The 16725-nt window shown below is 43.3% G+C and overlaps 1 protein-coding gene across 3 annotated transcripts in view; it reads left to right on the top strand.

Annotated features, from left to right (window-relative positions):
* The window catches only part of LOC121317641 (serine/threonine-protein kinase D3-like), an 86511-nt gene that overhangs the window by 36216 nt on the left and 33570 nt on the right, over positions 1-16725 (top strand). For all 3 annotated transcript variants that reach the window (XM_041253788.1, XM_041253786.1, XM_041253787.1), the window contains exons 3-4: positions 4854-4992; positions 15745-15876. In XM_041253788.1, the coding sequence (XP_041109722.1) occupies positions 4854-4992; positions 15745-15876 (271 nt within the window). The remainder of the gene's footprint in view (positions 1-4853; positions 4993-15744; positions 15877-16725) is intronic.

Here is a 16725-nt window from a genome sequence, read left to right as displayed (position 1 = left end):
TTGACGGCTGCAGAAGAAACTAAACTTAAAAAAAAAAAAAAAAACCCTCAACATGGTCTTCAAGCCAGTAATCTGTGACACCTGCTTGATGTGGGAAATCCGAGAAAACCCTGCGGAGCTAAACCAAGTGTGTGTAAAGTGCTGCGCGATCCAGGACTTGCATAAACTAGTAAGTATGCTAGAAATGGAGCTGGAAGAAGTGAGACAGCAACAGGATCTTGAGGAACTGGCACACCCACAATTCATGGAACAGACTGAAAGCCACCAGGGAGATAGAAGGTCAGAACAGCTGGGTTCAGGTAGGCAGAAGCAGGGAAAAAAAGAAACGTCGTCAAACACAACCACCAGAAATCAAAACAACCAACAAATTTGAGTCACTTCAGAATTTTGATGAGCAGAACCAACAACAAGAGAATGAAAGGAACAACATCCAGGACCCTATTGACAGTGGTGACCAGACAGCAAAAAGAAGGGAGGTCATGATTGTTGGGGACTCCATATTGAGAAACACAGCAAGTTCAATTCGCAGTTTGGACCCCCTTACTACAACAGTGTGCTGCCTTCTGGGAGCCTCAGTCAAGCACATCACTGAGAACGTGGACAGGCTCCTAGAACGAACAGGAGACGACCCGGTAGTAGTCGTCCACATCGGTACAAACAACATTGGAAGAGACAGACCAAAATCCCTGCAAAACAAATTCAGAGAGCTAGGAAGGAAATTAAAAGAGAAAAACAAAACTGTGGTATTTTCTGGTATACTACCGGCACCTTGCAAAGGACCATATGGACAGCTGGAAATAATTAATCAAAACGCATGGCTGAAGATGTGGTGCACATGGGAAGGCTTCACCTATCTTGATCATTGGACCACATTCTACAACGAGGACTATCTGTATAGACGGGACGGACTGCACTTAAATAACAAGGGAACCAGTCTACTTGGAGAAAAGATCCTCAAGCAGGTTCAGAAGCATTTAAACTAGAAAGGAAGGGGGGAGAAATCAACAAAAAAACAGAAGGGAGACCGCATCAAAACAAGAACAACAACTCAGGTAAGACAACCATTAAATGTATTTATCTAAATGCTAGAAGTATCAGAAACAAAATTCTAGAACTTGAAGCTACTGCACTAACAGGTAACTATGATGTGAAAGGTGTTACAGAAACATTGGTTGTCTGAGAGTGATGGGGACGAATATAATATTTGTGGGTATACACTGTATAGGAAAGACAGGCAGGACAGCAGAGGAGGAGGGGTAGCGCTATACATAAGAAACAGTCTTGAAGCCCATGTGTTAAACCTGGACAAAGAAAATAAAGCCGAGATTCAGACGGTGAGCAAAGTAATCTGTTATACAATGACATTAGAAATGCGTGTAGCAAAGGAGAAGCCATACTAATGGGGGATTTCAACTTCCCCCATATAAAATGGGAAAACCCGGTGGGTAGCACGAAGGATGAAATTGAAATGGTGGAAATAACGAAGACAGAATAACTAAAACAGAGGTCAGAGAACCACTGGCAAACGCAGACCACAACGTGGTCTCATTTGAAGTGTTTTTTAAAACCCCAAAAGTAATGACTAAAGCTAAGGTTTACAATTTTAGAAAAGCAAACTATGAAGGTATGAAACAGAGACTAACAGAAGTAGATTGGAGTAAAATAGAGATAACACCCACAGAAGAAGGATGGTTGTTCTCCAAAAATGTAGTACTAGAAGCGCAAAACAATTACATCCCTAAAGTAGACAAATCTAAATGTAAAACTAAATTGCCAAAATGGTTTAATAGATCAATTAAAAAAAATAGTCAGCGAAAAAAGGCACTTTACAGAGCATTAAAAAAGGACCAAAAAGAAAGTACACAGAAAGAGTACACAGAACTGCAAACGCAAGTCAAAAAGGAAGTTAGAAAGGCCAAGAGAGAAATAGAAATGAACATTGCTAAGGGAGCTAAAACAAATTCCAAAATGTTTTTCCAATATTACAACAGCAAGGGAACATTCAAAGAGGAGATTAAATGTTTAAGAGATACAAATGGCAAAATCGTAGATGAAGAAAAAAATAGCAAATATATTAAATGATTACTTTTCACAAGTTTTTACAAAGGAAGATACTGACAACATGCCCCACATGTCATCCAGTTCCTATCCAGTTTTAAATAACTTTAGCATAACTGAGGCAGAAGTGTTAAAGGGACTAGGAGCTCTTAAAATAAACAAATCCCCTGGGCCGGATGAGATCCTCCCAGTAGTACTCAAAGAAATGAAAGAAGTAATTTACAAACCGCTAACCAAGATCATGCAGCAGTCTCTTGACACAGGGGTGGTACCGACAGACTGGAAAATCGGGAAAGGGAGATCGTGTCTAACTAACTTGCTTGATTTTTTTGGGGATGCAACATCGATAATGGATAATTGCAAAGCATATGACATGGTTTATTTAGATTTCCAGAAAGCTTTTGACAAAGTCCCGCACAAAAGATTAATTCTCAAACTGAACGCAGTTGGGATTCAAGGAAACACATGTACATGGATTAGGGAGTGGTTAACATGTAGAAAACAGAAAGTACTGATTAGAGGAAAAACCTCAGAATGGAGTGTGGTAACCAGCGGTGTACCACAGGGATCAGTATTAGGTCCTCTGCTATTCCTAATCTACATTAATGATTTAGATTCTGGTATAGTAAGCAAACTTGTTAAATTTGCAGACGACACAAAAGTAGGAGGAGTGGGAAACACTATTGTAGCAGCAAAGGTCATTCAAAATGATCTAGACAAGATTCAGAATTGGGCAGACACATGGCAAATGACATTTAATAGAGAAAAGTGTAAGGTACTACACGCAGGAAATAAAAATGTACATTATAAATATCATATGGGAGATACTGAAATTGGAGAAGGAATCTATGAAAAAGACCTAGGAGTTTTTGTTGACTCAGAAATGTCTTCATCTAGACAATGTGGGGAAGCTATTAAAAAGGCTAACAAGATGCTCGGATACATTGTGAAAAGTGTTGAATTTAAATCAAGGGAAGTAATGTTAAAACTGTACAATGCACTAGTAAGACCTCATCTTGAATATTGTGTGCAGTTCTGGTCACCTCGCTATAAAAAAGATATTGCTGCTCTAGAAAGAGTGCAAAGGGCGACCAGAATTATTCCGGGCTTAAAAGGCATGTCATATGCAGACAGGCTAAAATAATTGAATCTGTTCAGTCTTGAACAAAGAAGACTACGTGGCGACCTAAAAATTCTAAAAGGTATTGACAGTGTCGACCCAAGGGACTTTTTCAGCCTGAAAAAAGAAACAAGGACCAGGGGTCACAAATGGAGATTAGACAAAGGGGCATTCAGAACATAAAGTAGGAGGCAATTTTTTACACAGAGAATTGTGGGAGTCTGGAACCAACTCCCCAGTAATGTTGTTGAAGCTGACACCCTGGGATCCTTCAAGAAGCTGCTTGATGAGATTCTGGGATCAATAAGCTACTAACAACCAAACGAGCAAGATGGGCCGAATGGCCTCCTCTCGTTTATAAACTTTCTTATGTTCTTATGTTCTTATGTGAATAGGGAGACTCGTTGGAGGACTATCGGTATGTGCTGTGCACCTGTGATAGCTGCTTGGCAGGGTATTGTTAACAGCCCATTTTTGTATTCTGTGCTTTCACGCGTAGCTCTTGTGCATTTCTGCTATATTGGTAATGAATATGCAGGTGGTTTTGCGAGGCACAAACACATTTGCGAATTGAGCAAAAAGATGTTCCTACTTCACGGAACTGTTTTGTGCCGTGTTGGAAAATATAAATTTTTTGTGTAAAAGCACTAATTTTTGCGAGGAACAAATTTCAGAGGAGATTCTGCGCATCGCTTCTATTATCTGGGCCCTGACATTTTGAGATATTGGCTTTATACTTGATACATAGCTGTATTCTGTGATTCTGTACGGCAGGTCAGTTTTGTTTGGGTATCTGTGACAGAAATACAATGATTCTTGCTTGTAAATCACCCTCCTGACCTGTGAGGGCGCTAAGCAGTGAGAACAGAGTTCCTTGGACTGGCTGACCTGACAGTTCTTTCCCAGGGTTCAAGGGAAGTCGGCCAGCCTGGAAGGGGGCGAGACTCTGTTGCAATAATGCATTGACCCGGAAGGGAAACGACATGGCAGCCGCAGACTGGAGAGGCGGTTGCACTCATTTACCAAGGGGTCATATGTGTCAGTATAAAAGGGGACGGAGCATCGTAATCTGTTCCTTCACATTGGTTTGTGTAAATAAACTGAGAAGGACTGTGATAGACCCCGTTCCTAATCATAAAAGTACCGTGAGTGTTTTCTTTGTTTTGTCTTGGAATTGTCTTGTCTTGCACATTACCAGACAGCTAACACAGTTCTGGAGCTGTCGCCAAGGGTCAGCACTAAGCCAGAACAGCACTTCACTTAATAACCTGTATCACCCAAAATGAGCACTACAGCACGCACAAAGGACTGGTGACCCTGTATGCAGTATTGTGGGTCAGATATTGTGTTATTAGTTGGGACTGAAATCCTGTTATTGTTTACCCCGTGCAGTACACATTGTTGTGTATTGGCGGTGGATTATTGTTTTGGTCACCAGACCTCAAATATAAATAAAGTTAACTGTTCCAAACTGGATTACAAGGCTCTGTCTGTTTAATTACCACACTGCTTACTTCTGCACCTGTTGTCACTCAGCCACTTTGTCACAGTATGTTACAAGAAAAAAGTTTTTAAGTCATTTTTACCACAGTGTCATAAGAAAACAATGCTGTTTATGAGACTGCTGAGAAGTTGCATGCGCTAAATCCCAATCTCTCTTTTTTTTCTTCTTCAGTTCCCAGAGTGTGGTTTCTTTGGCATGTACGACAAAATCTTACTGTTTCGCCATGACCTGAACTCTGAAAACATCCTGCAGAGGCTGCTGTCAGCGGAAGAGATCCATGAAGGAGACCTGATCGAGGTGGTCCTCTCTGGTAGGTACCTCACTCCCTTCCTGCAGGAGCTGCACTGAGGCGGGCCAGGCAGAGCTGCTGCTGCTGCTGCTTCGTGTGTGTGTGTGTGTGTGTGTGTGCGTGTGTGTGTGTGTCTCTGTGTGGGCAGTGTGGATAGTAACTCCTGAAAAAACAACATTGTGGGGATGTTCCCACTTTGTAAAACACCTTTTTAAGAACTAAATATGCCAAAATATTTTGTTTATTGTCGCCTCTTTCACCGTGTGGAGTTTTGTTTGACTGGAGTTAAATAGTTGCTACGTGTGCTGGTTTCACAACCAGCATAATACTTGTCTATATGTGTTTGTTTGGCAATTGTGCCTTTTTGTTTGATGGGTTTTTTTTATTATTATTTTAAATGAATGTGCTGAGCACCATTGCGCTTCAGTTTTGCCCCTCCATTCCTTGTTTTTTTACTGTGTTTCTGGTCTGACGTCACCCCTGCAAAGCCATCCTGTCACAGAAGCACAGGCTGCTCAAACCCTTAATCTTATAACTAGTGCTGCACAGAACTGAGAAGTGTTTCCTTTTTCAACCTGTTGTTATGATAATGGAAAAGTAAAAAGGGAACATGGCTTTAGATGTAGTTTTAACGTTTTCTTTATACTTCTCTTTTTATGAAGATCCGGTGCTGCATTTTTTTTTCTATAAATGTCTTTATATGGCTTTGTACTTGCAAGGAAAATTCTTTTTTCTTATGTGAGTCTCTTCATTCCAGGTAAACCATTAACAAGCAGGTAGGATGCACATATTGTATAAAAGTAATGATGCCAATCCAGCTGGATTTACCCCACTGCTTGGTGGAGGTGCTGTCCTGGCTGGGAGTGATTGCAAGGGAGAAGTAGTCTGAGCTGCTCTTGTATCAGGATTAAAGAAGCCAGCCTGATGAATGCCCTGTAGAGGAGGATCAGGATTGAAGAAGCCAGCCTGATGAATACCCTATAGAGGAGGATCAGGATTGAAAAAGCCAGCCTGATGAATACCCTGTAGAGGAGGATCAGGATTGAAGAAACCAGCCCAATGAATACCCTATAGAGGAGGATCAGGATTGAAGAAGCCAGCCTGATGAATACCCTGTAGAGGAGGATCAGGATTGAAGAAGCCAGCCTGATGAATACCCTGTAGAGGAGGATCAGGATTGAAGAAGCCAGCCCAATGAATACCCTATAGAGGAGGATCAGGATTGAAGAAGCCAGCCTGATGAATACCCTGTAGAGGAGGATCAGGATTGAAGAAGCCAGCCTGATGAATACCCTGTAGAGAAGGATCAGGATTGAAGAAGCCAGCCCAGTGAATACCCTATAGAGGAGGATCAGGATTGAAGAAGCCAGCCTGATGAATGCCCTGTAGAGGAGGATCAGGATTGAAGAAGCCAGCCTGATGAATACCCTGTAGAGGAGGATCAGGATTGAAGAAGCCAGCCTGATGAATACCCTGTAGAGGAGGATCAGGATTGAAGAAGCCAGCCCGATGAATACCCTATAGAGGAGGATCAGGATTGAAGAAGCCAGCCCAATGAATACCCTATAGAGGAGGATCAATTTGAAGAAGCCAGCCTGATGAATACCCTGTAGAGGCGAGAGTGTATTAAATGGAATGTCCAGACAGTAATTTATGTGTACAGAAATAAAATAATTTATTTTTATTTTCTATACACAACAAAAGGATTAAATAACAAACGAAAAACAAAATGGTGTGAGGGAAGGAGTGCAGGGGTGAAATCCAAAACAAACCGTGATGACTCGTCTTTAATTTGTCTTCGTGGTGACCATACATAAACAAAAAAAAGACAAAAGAAATGTTAGTGTTTCAAAAATCCCGCTGCACAAAACCAGACTCTCCCTCCACCCGTTACTCCTCCTACTTTACTTTCGGACCAACCCCGAACACAGTAGTACGTTCCCTTTAGTATGTAATGTCCCGCCTCTGTAGTCAGTGGAACACCAATCCCCAACCGACACGTGTCCTTATCCTTCACTTGACTCCAGTGGCTGGAATTTACATACTCGTACTTCCGCCCCTCACCAAGGTGCCGCCCCTCAAAAGATGACTTTTGCCATGGTCACGAGATCTTGGTAAGGGAAGTCCCGAGTTGGTTTGATGCCACCTACTGTCGGGAGGCTGAATCACAGACCGAAACCCCTTTGACTCATCACATATCCCACCCCTCAGAGTGGAGCCGAAGGAACACTCGGAAACCTCTAACCCTTCCCTTTTACCTCCCTCCCGGGAAAAAAAATCAGCATTTTGATGTAACTTACCCGCACGATACCTTATTTGAAAGGCGAAGGGTTGGAGCGCCAGGTACCACCGCGTAATCCTAGCGTTTGAATCCTTCATCGTGTCTAACCACTTTAAAGAAGCGTGATCTGTGATGAGTACAAAGGGTCGTCCCAGAAGATAGTATTTTAAAGATTCCACTGCCCATTTCACTGCCAGGCATTCTTTCTCCACTACCGAATACCTCTGTTCTCTGGGCAGTAACTTCCGACTGATGTATAGTATCGGGTGTTCTACACCATCTCTCTCCTGGGACAGAACCGCCCCCAGACCAGTCTGCGATGCATCTGTCTGCAGGACGAACTCTCGGCTGAAATCCGGGCTTATTAATGCTGGGGCCTGACTCAAATTAGTTTTAATAGATTCAAAGGCTGTCTGACACTCTGCACTCCACTTAATTTTATTTGGAGCGTTCTTTTTAGTGAGATCAGTGAGAGGGGCGGCTATAGTGGAAAAGTGTGGAATAAAGCGGCGGTAATAACCAGCCAACCCTAACAGTGATCTCACCTGGGTTTTCGTGGTAGGTACCGGTGAATCCAACAAAGCCTGGACTTTTGAAACCAACGGTTTCACTCTACCCTTACCCATTATGAAACCTAAATATTTAGTTTCTTCTTTTCCAATAGCGCACTTTGCCATGTTCGCTGTGAGCCCCGCCCTCCTCAGAGACTGTAAGACGGCTTCTAATCTAGTCAAATGTTCTCTCCAGGAAGAACTATAAATGACTACATCATCGATATACGCAGCTGCATACTCTCGATGAGGTTGTAAAACCCTGTCCATTAGTCTCTGAAAAGTAGCAGGCGCTCCATGAAGTCCGAACGGCATAGTACAAAATTGAAAAAGACCCTCTGGGGTTGAAAATGCCGTTTTCTCACGAGAGGCTTTCGTTAATGGAATTTGCCAATATCCTTTCGTCAGATCCAGAGTTGAAATAAACCGAGCTTGCCCCAGTTTGTCTAAGAGTTCATCTACTCGAGGCATGGGATATGCATCAAACTTGGAGATAGCATTCACCCTCCTAAAATCGATACATAATCGTAGTGACCCATCTGGCTTGTCTATTGGTACTATTGGGCTACACCACTCACTTCGGGAAGGTTCAATTACCCCAAGTTTCAACATACACTCCACCTCCCTTCGAACAGAATCTCTCCGACTCTCTGGAATGCGATACGGTCTCTGTCTAACTCTTAGACCTGGCGGAGTGATAATAGCATGTTCGATCAAATGCGTTCTTCCAGGCACGTTAGAAAACACATCACTGAACATTTTAATTAGATTGCTTACCTCTTCACGCTGATCAGGAGTTAATTGTTCCCCCATCGGGACCTCAATTGCTGACTCTGACTCAATTGAGGGTCCAAAATCCTCTCCCTCCTGTACAGGAGATATAAAATGGACTTCCCGTTCTTTCCACGGTTTCAGGAGATTAACATGATAAATTTGACTTTCTTTCCGACGCCCAGGCTGTCGGATCTCATAATTGACTTTACCAATTGCTCGAATAACCTGAAAGGGACCCTGCCATTTAGCAAACAACTTAGATTCCGATGAGGGCAACAATAACAACACTTTATCTCCAGGTCGAAAGTTCCTAATTCTTGCATTTTTATTGTAGCTTTGTTGCTGCTTCTGCTGTGCCGCTTTGAGATTGTCATGTGCCAATCGACCGACTAATTCTAAGCGATCGCGTAACTGCAACACGTATTTTACTACATTTTTAGACTCCTTTGACTGTTCTTCCCAGCCTTCTCTTATGAGATCCAAGATACCCCGCGGCTGCCGACCGTACAAGAGCTCAAACGGGGAAAACCCCGTTGAGGATTGTGGTACCTCGCGAACTGCAAAGAGCAAGTAGGGAAGCAGTTTAGCCCAATTGCGTTTTTCTTGATCTACAAAGCGGCGCAACATATTTTTCAAAGTCTGATTAAATCGTTCAACAAGCCCATCCGTTTGTGGATGAAAAACTGAGGTTCTAATTGAACGAATTTTCAATAATTTATATAGTTGCTGAATACAGTCTGACATAAAATTAGTGCCCTGATCAGTGAGAATTTCTTTCGGGATTCCCACCCTAGAGAATATTTTTACCAATTCATTCGCTACAGCTATTGCATTCATAGAGCGTAAGGGAACAGCTTCTGGATATCTCGTTGCGTAGTCCACTACTACTAAAATATACCGATATCCTGACTCTGTTCCCTCCAGAGGGCCTACTAAATCTACACCAATCCTTTCAAACGGTACCCCAATAATTGGAAGTGGAACCAGAGGTGCGGGGCGAACTGACTTAGGGGCAGCTAATTGACATTCAGGACACTCCGATACATACTTCCGCACCAGACCATAAACCCCAGGCCAAAAAAACCGGGCCAGAATTCGTTCCTGAGTCTTTTCAGTTCCCAAATGACCTGAAAATGGAATGTCATGCGCCAATCTCATGATTTCTGACTGAAAAGGCCTAGGAACCAATAACTGTTTTACGAGCTGTCCCGTCCCGGGAGCCCGGGTTATTCTATATAATAAGTGCCCAGATACAGAAAAATGCGGAAATACCACCGGTTGTCCTTCCTGCATATCCTTCCCCTCGATATATCTAACCCGTTTCCAAGCATACTGTAACGTGGGATCATTTTGTTGTTCATATCCCAAGTCAATATCTCGGTCCCAATGGTTAGGTACACAGAGAGGAGTGTCTTTTATTACATGACCTTCCACCTCAGTAACCTCGCAGCCCCGGTTACACTGAATACCTACTCCCTTTCCTTGCCGTTTCAGCGATTGGTTTACTTTTGTGTCAGACCCCTCCCCTTGTCGTCTCAGAGTTCCCTCATATTTTTCCACCCGACGCTCTCTTTTTGTTTTTCTTGGGCGGATTTTAGGGTTAAACAGGTCGGATTGCAACGGAAAAATCTCGCCAATTGTTTTCTCCTGTTGCTTTAATTGTCCCCTGGTAGAAACTAAGACCATTTCCCGACCTAAAATACGATCAAAAAACGGCCAGTCTCTTCCCAGGAGAACAGGGTATGGTAAACATTGCGCTACAGCCACTTTAACGCAAGCTGAATAATCACCTACAATAAGTCTAACTTTAGTGGTGGGATAAACCCGAGTTTCTCCATGAATACAGGAGATAGCCACTTTACCCTGTGGCTCCCAGGCTACCCCATCCAAGAGAGCTTGCCGAATCAATGTTTGTGCACACCCAGAGTCCGCAAATGCGTAAGTACTCTTTCCCCCGACCTGTACTCTTAACTGATAAGGGCCCTCCCGACATTCCCCAGTGTTCCTACCTGTTACTGCTGACCAGGATCTTGTCGCCAGGTCCACCTTTATTACTGGACAATTCCTGGCAATGTGTCCAGGCTCATTACATTGGTAGCACACTTGGTTAGGAGGCATCAACGGAGTTAATCTGTCCTGCGAGTCCGCGACCGGCAGGTTAGGGGGATTCTCTCTCGCCCAGGATGGGGCTAACCTCGACCTCCATGGTCTGAAGGTCCGGTTACCCCCTCTGGGCTTCATTGGTTGGTTGGTCCGAGTTAGTTTAGGGGCAGGAGTGGGGTCTGACCCGGCACCTTCGTTTGCGTCTTCGTAGGCCTCCGCCAGGAGGAGGGCATCTTCGAGAGTGGTAGGTCTATTCCTCTTAATCCACTCTCGATTCCCTGGCGGTAGTATAGACGCAAACTGTTCTATAACTATTTTCTGCACCAGTTCTTGGGGTGTATGTTCTTCTGGCCGCAGCCACCGGGTGCACTGATCTAAAAGATATTGTCCCGCAACCCGGGGCCGCATCCCCTTGGACAGCTGGTATTCCCGAAAACGGCGCCGGTATGTTTCCTCCGTGATCCCGAGGCGTGAGAGAATGGCTTCTTTAACTTTGACATAGTCCCCTGCATTCGTGGCCGTCAGGGCTCGATACGCTGCCTGAGCTTCCCCTGTCAGGCAGGGTGCCAATTTCATGGCCCAGTGTTCCCTAGGCCACTCTGCAGCCTCTGCCACTCTCTCAAACGTAATCAAGAAAGCCTCGGGATCATCTTCCGAGGTCATCTTCTGAAGATTAGGCTGAGCTGCAAACATCCGGGCAACCGCTCTCTCTGATGTTGATATTGATAGTTTTTCTACCAGCTGTCCCAAGAACTGGGCGAGCTGTTCCAGGTGCCGTGTCTCTCTCTCCTCTCGCTTCTCCTCCTGCTCCCTAAACATTGTCAAAACTGTAGCTGGATCCATTTTCACTTCTGACACCACGTGTGAGGCGAGAGTGTATTAAATGGAATGTCCAGACAGTAATTTATGTGTACAGAAATAAAATAATTTATTTTTATTTTCTATACACAACAAAAGGATTAAATAACAAACGAAAAAACAAAATGGTGTGAGGGAAGGAGTGCAGGGGTGGAATCCAAAACAAACTGTGATGACTCGTCTTTAATTTGTCTTCGTGGTGACCATACATAAACAAAAAAAAGACAAAAGAAATGTTAGTGTTTCAAAAATCCCGCTGCACAAAACCAGACTCTCCCTCCACCCGTTACTCCTCCTACTTTACTTTCGGACCAACCCCGAACACAGTAGTACGTTCCCTTTAGTATGTAATGTCCCGCCTCTGTAGTCAGTGGAACACCAATCCCCAACCGACACGTGTCCTTCTCCTTCACTTGACTCCAGTGGCTGGAATTTACATACTCGTACTTCCGCCCCTCACCAAGGTGCCGCCCCTCAAAAGATGACTTTTGCCATGGTCACGAGATCTTGGTAAGGGAAGTCCCGAGTTGGTTTGATGCCACCTACTGTCGGGAGGCTGAATCACAGACCGAAAACCCTTTGACTCATCACCCATCTTTTGGGGAGGAACAGATTTGTAGAAGCAGTCATATCAACCCTATAGAGGAGGATCAGGATTGAAGAAGCCAGCCTGATGAATACCCTGTAGAGGAGGATCAGGATTGAAGAAGCCAGCCCAATGAATACCCTATAGAGGAGGATCAGGATTGAAGAAGCCAGCCTGATGAATACCCTGTAGAGGAGGATCAGGATTGAAGAAGCCAGCCTGATGAATACCCTGTAGAGGAGGATCAGGATTGAAGAAGCCAGCCTGATGAATACCCTGTAGAGGAGGATCAGGATTGAAGAAGCCAGCCTGATGAATACCCTGTAGAGGAGGATCAGGATTGAAGAAGCCAGCCTGATGAATGCCCTGTAGAGGAGGATCAGGATTGAAGAAGCCAGCCTGATGAATACCCTGTAGAGGAGGATCAGGATTGAAGAAGCCAGCCTGATGAATACCCTGTAGAGGAGGATCAGGATTGAAGAAGCCAGCCCGATGAATACCCTATAGAGGAGGATCAGGATTGAAGAAGCCAGCCCAATGAATACCCTATAGAGGAGGATCAGGATTGAAGAAGCCAGCCTGATGAATACCCTGTAGAGGAGGATCAGGATTGAAGAAGCCAGCCTGATGAATACCCTGTAGAGAAGGATCAGGATTGAAGAAGCCAGCCCAATGAATACCCTATAGAGGAGGATCAGGATTGAAGAAGCCAGCCTGATGAATACCCTATAGAGGAGGATCAGGATTGAAGAAGCCAGCCTGATGAATACCCTGTAGAGGAGGATCAGGATTGAAGAAGCCAGCCTGATGAATGCCCTGTAGAGGAGGATCAGGATTGAAGAAGCCAGCCTGATGAATACCCTAGAGGAGGATCAGGATTGAAGAAGCCAGCCTGATGAATACCCAGGATCAGGATTGAAGAAGCCAGCCTGATGAATACCCTATAGAGGAGGATCAGGATTGAAGAAGCCAGCCTGATGAATACCCTATAGAGGAGGATCAGGATTGAAGAAGCCAGCCTGATGAATACCCTGTAGAGAAGGATCAGGATTGAAGAAGCCAGCCCAATGAATACCCTATAGAGGAGGATCAGGATTGAAGAAGCCAGCCCTGATGAATACCCTGTAGAGGAGGATCAGGATTGAAGAAGCCAGCCTGATGAATACCCTGTAGAGGAGGATCAGGATTGAAGAAGCCAGCCTGATGAATACCCTGTAGAGGAGGATCAGGATTGAAGAAGCCAGCCCGATGAATACCCTATAGAGGAGGATCAGGATTGAAGAAGCCAGCCAGCCCGATGAATACCCTGTAGAGGAGGATCAGGATTGAAGAAGCCAGCCTGATGAATGCCCTGTAGAGGAGGATCAGGATTGAAGAAGCCAGCCTGATGAATGCCCTGTAGAGGAGGATCAGGATTGAAGAAGCCAGCCTGATGAATACCCTGTAGAGGAGGATCAGGATTGAAGAAGCCAGCCTGATGAATACCCTGTAGAGGAGGATCAGGATTGAAGAAGCCAGCCTGATGAATACCCTGTAGAGGAGGATCAGGATTGAAGAAGCCAGCCCGATGAATACCCTATAGAGGAGGATCAGGATTGAAGAAGCCAGCCCAATGAATACCCTATAGAGGAGGATCAGGATTGAAGAAGCCAGCCTGATGAATGCCCTGTAGAGGAGGATCAGGATTGAAGAAGCCAGCCTGATGGATACCCTGTAGAGGAGGATCAGGATTGAAGAAGCCAGCCTGATGAATTAACCCTGTATAGGAGGATTTAATGTACAAATCTGCAGTATAGTTTCTGCTCTTTATTTAAGTATTTCCTTCTAGAATTAGACCTAGTTAGCATACAGCAGTATCCATTTGCAACTGTCATCAAATTAGGTTTCCCTCCACCTCAAATGCCTGCAGTGGTTTGGCTCTCGATGCAGACATGTGCTTAACACTTACCTGGTACCCAAACAGCAGCAAGTTTGTTTTTTCCCCTCTGAGCAGACAACTTCCTGAGCAAAGCGGCCGCGCAGGTTTGAAGTCAGCCCACTTCCTCACGCTGTCGCTGCTGCACCAGACAGGAAGCAAGGTGCACTGCGTACACTAGGTACCCTGCAAGGCTTTTTGTAACTGTCATGAATAAAAGATCCTTTGGTTTCAGTTTCCCAGACTTCCAGTCCTTCTACCAGGACAAATCCATTCTGATGGTGCATAGAGAATGAACTGCTCACTGATACACAGTAAGGTTTTAAAGAGAAACAGAGCGTGTAGTTAGCCTTGTATTTCCGTGAGGTTTTCTGTAAGACTCCCAGAAGACTTGGGCTGTCTGAAGGTAAACAATTTAGCCTATAGTAGAGAGTTGCACTTAAGCATGCATGAGTTTATATGTTACTGTACTCAAAGAATTTCTGTGAGTGCTTGTATCTGGAAACGTTTTACTGGATACAATGGCTGTCAAAAGTAGACATGAGATAAATCATTCCATTTCCTCTCAAACCATTTGGAATCCATGGTGAATATAAATCAGATATTTCAATAGGATTCTAAACATGATTCACAGTCCAGACACACTAGATAATGATGAGTCTCTAGTCTGTATTGAAGGAGACTTGCTGCCTCTCCACATACTGAATCGAGCTGCAACCAGGGGCTGTACATTTTGTATACTGCAGAATACATATAACAAACACCAGTAGTGTTTATGCTGCATATTATCTCAAAAAAAAATTTTGGCCTGAGCGTGCAGTGCAATAGCAAAGCGCTCTTTCTAAATGCACAAGAATATACCTTAATTGATGTCGTATGGCATAGTTCTTCCAGATTCCAGATCTTCTGCCAGTTTATTTGTTTTTTTTCCCTGATGCCTTTTGCTTTCTTAAATCTCCATTTCAGCCTGTATGCAACCTGATCTGTTTGAAAATATTTGTGTCAAACTATGCCATTTGTTTTGTATTAAACATTTGGCAAACGATAAATAAATCAGAACTAGCATCTTACAAGATTGAGTCACAACTGGTGCAAAACCAATACTGATATTCAAGAAAGAAAGAGGGTTATATAGTATATCGGAAACTGTTTTGTATATTGTATTTTTTATTTTGTTTTTACCAGTGCTCAACTGGTACTACTACTCAAATTTAAAGAAATGTATTAGTTAATTACTGTAAGTACATCATGAAACCTGTTGATTGACGCTGCCATTTATTGTGACTTCTCATCTGGTGCAACAACCACTTTCTGAAAAACTCACTTTGGTCAATAAATGTGGAGTGTTAGTTCTGTGAAAGGGAAAGCAGTTGAGAAATGCTTTCAACTATTACATTGTTGTCTGTCTACCTGTTTTATTTGTCTGTCTCCAGGCACATTCTGCCTGTCCTAACAAAAAAAGATCAATAAGAGATGTGACTGGCACTGGAAAAAGCAATACTGAACATCTGCATCTATCACTTCAAGCCAAGCAGTGACACAAACAGCGTGTTACAATGCATTATGGAAACATTGCTCAATTGAACCTGTTTAAGATAAGGAAGAATTATTATTGATGTCAAACTTTGCTTGTCTTACATTTTGGTATTTTTATGTTTTTTTGTTTTGTTTGTTCTGGCATTTTTAAGTTTCATTTTAATTCCAGCCCTGGCCACAGTGGAAGATTTCCAGATCCGACCCCACACTCTTTATGTGCACTCTTACAAAGCGCCCACCTTCTGTGACTACTGCGGGGAAATGCTGTGGGGCCTTGTGCGCCAGGGCCTGAAGTGTGAAGGTAAGGGTCATTGCAACTGAAAGACAGCAGGGACCCAGTAAAAAGGGATAAACACCCTAGAAACCCTAGAGGCACAGGGTGGCATTCTGAAGGATGAGAGGTTCTTTCAGGGCCTTCCTGCTATTTAAAAGAACTTTCTTTGAAGCTGATTTCACTGGTTTTACTGGGACCCACTATGGCAATGGGTGGCGAGGACCGCCATCAAAGAATGCTGACTCATCATGGAAGCTCTTTGTTGTTTTTGTTTATTGATCCATATTAATACCAGTCAGCCAGGGAAGCACAGCCCATAGAATGAATGAGTCTCTTAGGCATCTGTTACACAAAGCTGTTCTATATACATACAATAAAGCGTGTCAGGTAATAGTCACAGTCACCTGTTCTCACTGACCAGTGAAGAAGATGGTGCACTAAGATACAGGATATGTTTCTTAATGCAGGGTTCACTATACAACTAATAATATTGTACATCATACTGGTTTATTTGTCTGCTTCTGCATTGTTCATATTCAGGCTAAATAAATAATAAAGCATTAGAGATACACTACATTACAACTGCAGTTTTGAAAATATTAGCCTTTGCTTCCATATTAACGTCCTAGTACTTTTGGAGCCATCTAGTGGACACTTTTAGGAATTAACACACATACACTATACAGTATTTTATACCAGGGTAAAAAGCACACCATGCAATAAAGAATTACCGTACAGTATTTCACCAGAAAAAAAAAAAAAAAAAAAGTCTTGCTATTGTAAAAAAAAAAATATTATATATATATATATATATATATATATATATATATATATATATATATATATAATTTAAACAGTTGGCAAAAATGCTGTACT

The sequence above is a fragment of the Polyodon spathula genome, chromosome 6 (genome assembly GCF_017654505.1).
Source record: "Polyodon spathula isolate WHYD16114869_AA chromosome 6, ASM1765450v1, whole genome shotgun sequence".
NCBI lineage: Eukaryota > Metazoa > Chordata > Actinopteri > Acipenseriformes > Polyodontidae > Polyodon > Polyodon spathula.
The sequence above is the reverse complement of the archived record's forward strand: the minus strand, read 5'-3'. Positions and strand labels throughout refer to the sequence as shown.